This window comes from Squalius cephalus (genome assembly GCF_949319135.1).
Source record: "Squalius cephalus genome assembly, chromosome: 1".
Classification (NCBI taxonomy): domain Eukaryota; kingdom Metazoa; phylum Chordata; class Actinopteri; order Cypriniformes; family Leuciscidae; genus Squalius; species Squalius cephalus.
This window is the reverse complement of record NC_137122.1, coordinates 48,150,068-48,160,227: the sequence shown is the minus strand read 5'-3', so window position 1 is coordinate 48,160,227 and position 10,160 is coordinate 48,150,068. Positions and strand designations below refer to the sequence as shown.

General features: G+C 38.2%; 1 protein-coding gene across 4 annotated transcripts in view; it reads left to right on the top strand.

Moving 5' to 3' along the window:
• Positions 1–3,897: 3,897 nt before the first annotated feature.
• The window catches only part of usp43b (ubiquitin specific peptidase 43b), a 74,284-nt gene continuing 68,021 nt past the window's right edge, over positions 3,898–10,160 (top strand). For 3 of the 4 annotated variants that reach the window (XM_079876279.1, XM_079876278.1, XM_079876277.1), the window contains exon 1: positions 3,898–4,793. In XM_079876279.1, coding sequence (XP_079732405.1) covers positions 4,203–4,793 — 591 coding nt within the window. In that variant the 5' untranslated portion in view covers positions 3,898–4,202. The remainder of the gene's footprint in view (positions 4,794–10,160) is intronic. The other variant, XM_079876280.1, reaches the window with a different exon arrangement.

Genomic DNA, 10,160 nt, shown 5'->3' with positions numbered 1-10,160 from the left:
TGTTTTGAAGAAATTGCAAATCCTTTGGTACTTTCATGCAATTGATTATGTACAAGTAGGCCTATCTGCTGTTTCCTACATTATCAATTGCTTATATGTCATGTTGATCAATATATATTATATGGTTGAGAACGGTTGAGCTAGTTGTCATAAACTGTCAAGCATATTTTCTACACATTTCTATAGACTTTTTTTTGTAAATGTGTCCTGAATTGATGAATTGCAGAGGTGAATTTGGAATTTCACACATGTAAATGTAAGGGAAATGTAAAAGGCCTATCAACCAATGATCAACCAGTTCTCTAAAAGAGTTGAGAGGTACAGAGCTTCATTTGGAAAGACGGAGCATAACACAGTGCAACAAATTCTGACAATGAAAGAACAACAAGGAAACAAACATGGTCAGAGGAGTAAAGATGTGTGGTGAAGGTGTACGGAGGCAAAATAGAGGAAGAGGTAAGAGGCCAAGATTGTATAGATATTTCTGATTAAATAAGGGCCACTGTTGTGGACCATGTTTTCAGTCATGACCTTTTGGCCGAGGTGGGGTCGAAAGATACAGCTGGATGCTGGGAGAACATCCGTGTCCTCAATCATTCAAACGTTTGTAGACAGAACAAGTATGTAATCAGACAATGTTCACTATACTATGTAACACTGTATACTTACTGTAATACTATTACAGTAGTCCAGTTGCATTTAACATTATACAGTAAATATACCTTATAGAGACATAATGTAACACACAAACACACACACTATATGTGTCTTGTCTTTTTCTTTATATATTGGCATTGTACTATAATTTGTTGACAGACCAACAGTAAAAGTGTAATGTGAATCCTGTCCAGTCTCTTGCAATCAGTATCCCACATTGAGGAATATGTACCTACAGTACATACTGTTGAAATATATATGCCATACAGATAATGTCAGGATTCAGAGAGGGAGGACCCAGGCGCAGAATGAGCGGGGAGTGATATTTATTAACAAAGACAAAGCACAGGCAGGAACACAGTCCAAACAATAGGGCAGGAGAACAGGCTGATCAGGGATGAGACACACTAGGCTCTGGTGGCAATGGTGTAAATCAAGGAACCAGAGGCTTGGCATTTCTCCATTCTGCCACCTGATGGAGTTTTGGTTCCTTGCCACTGTCGCATTTGTCGCTTTTTTCACCTTTGTTGGCATTGGCTTTAAGCTGGCTTAGTTGGGGACATTCAACAATAATATTGATCTGCCTGCATTGACACCATTATATGAGAACTGAACTGAGTTGGACGATGACATAATGGTTTTCTCAAAAGCGGCTATATATATATATATATATATATAAAGAAATAAAAGATTACTTAGCAAAAAATTTAAATCAAGAGAAACCAAAAAACAAGGATTGAGATAACTACAATACATATAAATAAAGACTAGAACTAGACTAAAAACACAGGACCAAAGAAAAACTAGAATTTAACAAAAAGGAAATGATCAAACAAGGAAATCTAAATCTAGCACTGACAATATCTGTGAGAACCACATACACACAATGAACGCACGCACACAACGAACCAGCAAAGACATGAACATGAAGATCAGGTGAAAACAGTCCAGCAAAAGAGGACTAGACAAGGACAAGGGGGCGTAGTAACAGGAAACAAGGAGGCGGAACAAGAAGAGCATGTGGCAAACACAAACAAAGACAAAGCCATGTCCTTTCACACAACACAAACATAGAGACACGAAACAAAGATAAAGTGCATTTTCAATCATTGTCATAAAAATGGTAGCCATCGTTTACATCTTATAACTATCTCATAACAATATAAATATAACCTTATTAACTTATAATAAGATATAACTATCTTGTTATATTGTGAACTATGACACAAGGACTTGTCATTCTGATGGCACTGATATGTTCATTGACACAATACTTACTTTTGAGAGATGAACTAAGGATTTTGAGTAAGTTGGCTTTTGCAGGTAATCCATTTGTTTTGAGAAATGCACATACTGGTTTGCAAAAGGATGATTCAAGAAATGTACCAAAGCGACTGAGAAAAACTTAAACAAAGCACAACCGCCTGAGTTTTTTTTTCCTCATAATTTTTTATCTTTGCAGTCTATTCATTATATCAGGCCAATGGCTGGTCACTGGACCTACATGAGCATTAACATAAAAATGACATTGACACCTCTGACATTTAAACTGCAGCATTGTTAATTTCCGTGCAAAAAGCCTGATCTTACAGTATAGACAGAACACTAGATAAAACCATCGATAGATAGATAGATAGATAGATAGATAGATAGATAGATAGATAGATAGATAGATAGATAGATAGATAGATAGATAGATAGATAGATAGACAGACAGACAGACAAACAATATAAAGAATGTTGGTAACCAGATAGTTGACGGTAGCAATTGACTTACATGGTATTATTATTTTTTCCCAATTTGTGTTACTTTCTTGTGAAAATATTTTTCTAAAAAAATTGCAAGATATTTAATTTTAAAAAAGAGTTACGTCCCTAAGTCTGAACTCAACCTTGTCATGCCAACCATTCTCCACTTATAATAATTTAGACTCTTCCCATATGTGACATAATTTACCAGAAATGGGAGGGAGGGTACTGTCAAGCTAAACAACTCAATAAAATTAAGATGGAAAATTATTTGTTTTCAAAATTTTATTTTAATTCATAAGTATATACACAATGTACTTATTTCATACAGTATATGGTCTCCTACACTAAATGAGGAGAAGTGGCCATTTTGAGCAAAAAACCTCAACCCCATCACACTCAGCTATCTGTATTTCTCATTGTTTCAGGGTTGAAAACTTGTGACAGGGTTGAGTTTTTCTCTTCATTTATGAATAATTTTAATAATAAAAAATAGTCATGGTTTCAGTAAATATATACTTACTTATGACAACTCATAATTTGTTGACAAACACATTAATTTTTGATGTAATGTGTCCACTTGAACATTGACAAGCATGTCAGAAATGGCAGCCACATCAGCAGCAGAAACGCAGATGTTGACCGAAAGAAGCGCACAATATGAGAAGGAGACCAAATTAAAAATATAAAATTGAAGGCAATTGGCCCCACCTGTTACAGTCTTCACCCCCGTCACACTATTCTCAACCTTGCCACATTGATATTTTTGAAAAATAAATAAACAAATAGGGAAGACATTTACATTTACATTTATGCATTTGGAAGACGATTAAAAATGAAGGCATTTCTTGCTGATTACCACCTGAACTGTTAAGGACTAGCACAATAAAATTGTGGTTTTAGTTAAACATTTAAATTTGTCTACTTTTGTCTACTTTTAACTTCAGTCCCATAAAAATTTGAAAAATATTATAAATTGTACATTTGTTGTTCTGAGGGACACATGAACAGATGTAACAAGTTTATACTGTAACAAGTTTTGTGTGAAACCCCTTTTAAGCCAATTCCATTTAGTCCATTACAGGGTTGAGAATAAAAGGTGTTTGTTGTGTAATATATTAACTAAGCAAACAACCAAATGCCATCAGGTAAGCGTTAATGATACTAAGGTTCAAACATAGGCTACATACATCACATCACATCACAGGTAAACATCACATGACTTAAATACTAGCTTCTTCTACTAGGAATGGGAGCCAATGAATGCAACACTGAAAATAATAAAAGGTCTGTAATGCCTGAGGTGGGAAAATATGATTTATTGGATGTTTGATATGCGACCTCTATTGGCAGTGACCGTCAGCATTTAATAAAATAGCACCTTAAAATTATTTTCAAATACTCGACCCTTTGAAAGTCATTATATACTTCGCACACTGGTCATTAGGCTTGCCGTAGCCTACTGACAGCTCCACCTGTCAATCTTCGCTCGCACTCGAAGGCAGCTTCCCCGCCACAGTAGTTCCAAGAGCGCTCGTGCTTACCACTATTGAGAGCTGTCAATCATTCATTCGCTCCTAACCGTCCGGCAGCGTGACGTCACAGGAGTCTCCGTACTGACCGCTCTACCTGTCAATCATTCCTTCACGGCGAGCGTAAGAAAAAATCTCAGCGCTGATGTGCGCGTGAAACGACTGCTGTCCACAATGCTGTGTATCGACGTAGCATCAGGTGAGGATAACAACACTCTATGTGCTTGAACGTTTTAGTAACACGGAGGGAAATAAACAAGAAGCATGGATAAACGCGACAAGAACGCGAAAAAAGATTCGGGGAAGTCTACTAAACGCACAGGGAAACTGTTCCGGAGGAAATCGTTTAAATCTGTGGAAAGTTTGGTGAGTAAGATCTTGAAAAGTTTGGGAAGCTTGGCTAGCGGTGGGGAAACAACCGAACGGTCCGATGCTGAGGATGATGATGGTGGGTTTGGAGAAAGCGCACCTTGCGCTGGAAACTCGGGACATGTGAAAAAAGAGGACAGCGGCAGCCAAGTGAGGAAAAGTTCCTCGCTTCCCTGCCGTTCCTCCGCGAAAGAGCGACTGTTCTCGCTGTACGGGGACAAAACGCCAGGCGCGTTGGGTCTGAAGAACCACGGGAACACCTGCTTCATGAACGCCGTCGTGCAGTGCTTGAGCAACACGGACATGCTCACAGAATATCTGGGTTTGGAGCGATATAAACTGGATCTGTGTCACAGGGGAATGAACGGATTTATCATGGATGAGAACGGTCAGCACGAGAGAGGAGAAGTTACGGAACGGCTCGCGTCTTTGGTCCGAGCGCTTTGGACTTTTCAATACACACCACAACTCTCGGCTGAGTTTAAGGTAAACTCAACTCATTCAAGTTTACTGTTTCTTCACTTATCTGATGCTTTTATCCACCCCTAGGCTACAGGCATCCCGTGAAGGTTCCTCAAATAACCTATTGTATTCAAGGAACTTCAATATAATAGCCTATAGCTGCTCAAATGCGCTTTGCAAGTGTTGTGAGTTCCAATTAAAAATCTAAAGGTTTTACAGCCTGATAGCCCACTAAGGAAGAACCTTTTTAATGTCTGTCTCCAAAGATCATGCAAATCATACATAATTAGTATGCATGCTATTTTAATGTTTTTTATAATTAGAATGCATGCAAGTTTTTTTGACCAAATACAGTATTTATCGAGAATATTTCTACTTTTAAAAATAAATGTCACACCAGATGACCTATTAAAATGCGCGAGTGATTAAAATGGTGAAAATCTTGGAAATGGTGACCATAAATGCACCTAAATTATATAAATTTCCTTTTACATTAATATATCTATTTAACTTAAAATCTCTTGGACGCGTTTCAGCTTCCCATATATAACTTCAAATCAGCTGATGAATCTTTCTCTGATGTGACCGTTTTGTTCAGTATGCGAGCAAATGCTTTCCCACAGGAAGATCTCTCCTAAGCAAAAAATAGATCAGGATAAGGAACTTCCCACAGATAGCATTATCACCACCAGAGAGTAAATGTAAAAACTAGAGTGCACTCTCAGATAAGACATCACCACACTGGAAACTGTCCACAAAGACGAGTACAATCTGGAACGCAAGTCTTATGTAACGCTGCTTTCTTAGAAATCTACTACTAGAGTAATACATTTGCTTGAGAAATGATGACAAAATAACTTGCCACTGCAGTCTTAAAGACAGACAGGGTGGCAGAAAGCTAATGGTTTAATATGGTAGAAGTACAAATTTCTTCACGATGACTGTCATGTTGCCTAATTAGTCCAGCGTTTGTCATCTTTAATAATATTGCTAACAAAATCACTCAACAACCTTGACATTTCTAGTTGTTGTGTCCCTGATTACTAAAAAAAAACTTAAAGGAATAGTACACACATGCCACGCACACACACAAAAGTAAAACATTTACAGTAATTTTTTGGAAGAGCAGATTCAATTTTGCAAAATATCTTCTTGATCAATAATTAATCTCCATGAATGTCAGATTTGGAATGACATGAGGGTGAGTAAATGATGACAGAACATCTACTAACTCTTTAAGACTTTTAGAATAACATGTTCAATAAAACACATTTAGCAAACCATTTATCTTGAGGTAGGAGGAGGAAACTAAGAAGCGTGAGAAATCCAGAAAAGATTTCTGTGGAAAAGCGTCATCGAGAAGAGGTGGGAGTGTAGCCATAAGGTATGAGAAACAGAGGCCCATTTCTATTCACACCCTACTATCAAAAGTCTGAAATTACCGGTATTGCCTTGAAGGACCCCGGTCTGGGCTGACTGTTAGACGAATGGAGAATTACAAGATCACTCAAGGTAAAATGTGCAATCAATGGGGGAACCCCTACCCCCCCCCCCCCCAACACATTTATGGATAAATGTGAAACAATACTGGATTGGGCCACAAGTCAACATTAACAGCCTCATCTGATTCAGAGTCTAATGAGTTGCATGTCGTAAATTTACATGAGGCTGTCTGAGACTTCATTTGCTTTTTCCTGTGTTGACAGAGCCCAGAGTATCTTGTCTAGAGACAGCATAAATAAACTCTGCTTCTCAGACGTCTGCGAGAGTTAATGAGTGTGTAACTGAAGAAATTGGGAGCCATCTATAAACAATCAAGAGCTCTACAGTATAATTTAAGGCTCCCACTGCGCTTAACTTCATTTGCCTAATATCAGCGTAAAGTGCAATCTATTTCTAATTAGACTAAAAAGGACCCGAATTATACATTGACAGCATTACAAGTGGTGACTGGTTCAACTTGTGCAATTTTTGCAAGAGCAAAATCTTGTGGAACGTGTGAGTTCGAACTAGGGTTGTCACAGTACCAAAATTACAGTAGTCGGACCAATACCAGTAAAATTTTGCGGTTCTCGGTAGTCGGGACTAATTTCGGTACCAGAGCAAAAACTGTTGAATTACGTACTTAAAAAATGTTTGGCCCGCTTTTGCCTTATCCGTTGGTTAGCACTGTCAATCATCGCAGCTTCTAATTCGATCGCACATTTAAATAGGCCTACGGTTGTCAACCCAGAAACTTTGCAGATTAGGCCTACTTAGCAGCATGAAAAACTAAATTTGTATTCAGATTGTGAATGGGTAATAAACAGAAAGAAAGAGAAGAGCCCGCCTTTTATAATCACTAAGGCTGTCAATCTCTAAAGCGCAAGCTCACGGAATTCTGCACTCTCGCGAAAACTCATGTTAGAATTAAGAAAACCCTGTCTTAATTGTACAATGAATCACTTGTTAACACTTTGTTGGTTATATTGAAAGGATCTGCAAGTGTGCGGCTCACGTTGTACAAAACAAAAACTTAAGCAGATTCTGACTAAAGCTGGGTTTACACTGTATGATTTTGGTCACGATTTGCCAAAATCTGAAGTCTTTGATCACTAGTTTGACATGTTCACCGCACAAGGCTGAATTTATTATTTTATAAATAATAATAAAGGAATTAAATCATGAAAAGATTAAAAGGGATATAAGGGAATGAATAAATAAGAATGGTAAATTCTTGGTTCTAGGTCTATTGTAGCTATGACGTAATCAATTTAAACTATTTGCAAATAATGTTTTATTTTAAAATGTGCACACATTCACTCTTATTCGAAAACGCAAACATTTCTTGTCTCGTCACATTCATTTATGAATTACATGAATCATGAACGCATACTTAAAATTCAAAACTGTGAAATTTCAAAAAAGTTGAATAGTTTGCATCACTAGATAGTCTATTACTGCCGGTCGCTGAACATTTCCATCATAAATCAGTTGTCTAATACTTACATCTTTCCATAAAGTTTTTGTGTTGTGTCAGTAAGACCCGCCTTCTTTGATTTGATTGGCCGTCTCGATCATTTTGACATTGATGAGTGCTGTTAGACTGCTGAGGAAGAGCAGTCTAAAAAATGTACGTTTACATTTTTTTGTCATCCTAGCAACAAGCAAGTCTATAAAAAAAAAAGTCTAAAATAAAGAATTAAAACAATTATTTGTAGATCAGACATAATCATTGGCCCCTCAAACTCCGCTTATGGTTTACTGACAGCCGATTAATGATTGTTGCTATAAAATTTTACCCCCAATGAAATTCTGGCAGTGTCTGAAGGTTTGACGCACAGCCCTGACTTCCTCTTATCCCCCAGAGTTAGATAAGTCCATACAACAGCAACTGTCAAATCTAAAACCAATTGGAGCGCAGAACCTGGTGACACAATTAGTGAGACAACAACAAAGCAACACTTGCTCCACATAGACGTGTTCATTTTTTCTTCTTTTTTTCAGTTTTCAAGACAAGCCACAATCAATATTAGTGCTAGAGATTGTTTTTGTTTGCTAGTCACCATTTCAGTCCTGCATGTAAATGCAGCTCACTGTCACCGCACATGTCACGGATTGATGTAAATCTCCGGACGAGTCTTTCTTGCATGCGTCCTTTTTTTAACATGTCTTGACTGCCGTATAGTCTGACGTGAATGACAACTGAGATCCCACAGTGTGACATGGCTTACATGGACATGGTCATGTTCGCACAGTCTGACAAGCAACTGTGGTAAAAGGACTATAATAAATCGTACACTGTGCACCCGGCTTAACTTACTGGCTAGCACCTCTGATAGGCCATTGCGTTCACCCAATCAGCAAATATAATTGTGATTTGCTACAATGCTCAATGTTTAAAACACGCTGTAAATAGAAACCTTTGATGCTCAGAGAGCGCTCAAACAAACACGAACAAGAGCGTCTGAAAGCAGCGTCTATCAACGTGTACTAAACACACCCGGTGTTCTGTTGAAAAATGCAACCTATCAGATTTATATTCTATGCTTGCTTCAGAAATGCTGGTTGACTTTTTTTTTGCACCGACTGGAACCAATAGTACCAGTACGTTTGACAACCCCAGTTGGAACTCAAACCAATGAGTTGTTAAAGGGAAAAAAAGGCTGTTGATAGAGATGGTATGTGGTTGATGGATGACAGGATGGTATTTCACAGATCACAAGGTCATGTTGTACTGTTCCTGACTGATGTCCAACTATCCCACTCAGAGCGGAGCGTAGCAGAGTTAATAGTTGATGTGAGTCTACATTGAATCATCAAGTCTGCTCAAGTTAGTATTGGGAATAAAAATTACTGGAATCAAATTTGTACTCTATGGGCCAGATTTACTAACAGTTTGCGCTAGCACAAACCCTCTTTTGGCGGTAAAAAGGATTTACTAAAGGCACGCAGTGAAGAATTATATTTGGTCTTCCCACTCCGGCCGTAGATACAGACAGTTACCCCATAACAAAAATCACGCCTAGGGAAAAGTTTTGTACTTTCAGCTATAAGAGCATTGAATTCACAGAATGGATAGGCTAATTAAAACATTTTTTTTTTACTGTTGTGTTGCTAGTGCCATTTGTTTGTGCAATATGTCTATTCATGTGTACAATATTTGGTGTAGTATGTGCATATTATGCGTGTTGAATTGAATGTTTCTCCTACTACAGTCTGTGATTTTTTTTCCCCTCTTTTAAAGGAATGTACAAATGTAAAGGAATGCACAGCGTGTACAAATAACAAGGTCACATGAGACACAGCCATCTTCTAACCGTATACATACTGGGAACTATATTCTCAGAAGGCGAAGCACTGCTACTTGGGCGGAGTGCTTTACTCGCTGCACCTGAGAAGCCCCGTGGTGAGGAGAAGAGAGTTCGCTCAGAGTTGGAGTAAATCACTCCGCAGAAGTAGCAGTGCTTCGCCCTCTGAGAATATAGTTCCCAGTATGTATACGGTTAGAAGATGGTTGTGTCTCATGTGACCTTGTTATTTGTACACGCTGTGACTTTACAAATCACAACATGTAAATAGGAAAATGTTGGCGTTATTTTGTCACTTATTGGGAGCAGTATGCTAGCTGGAGCCGTTTACCTCCAGTCTTTGTGCTAAGCTAGGCTAGCGGTGGGTGCGAGTTATGGGACGCACGGAGATGAAAAGGGTATGTATGGACTTATCTAACTTTGAGGGATACGGTGAATAAGCTAAAGTCCCAAAAAGTCAGCGTGTTCCTTTAAGGACAATAAAGGATGAATCTGAAATTGAATTAGCACTGAAAAGGCATGGATAGGGTTATTTTTGTGGCTGACCTTATTGCATATGCATTTGGAGTTTCCCTTTCAGACGCAAAATTTATGGGAGGAG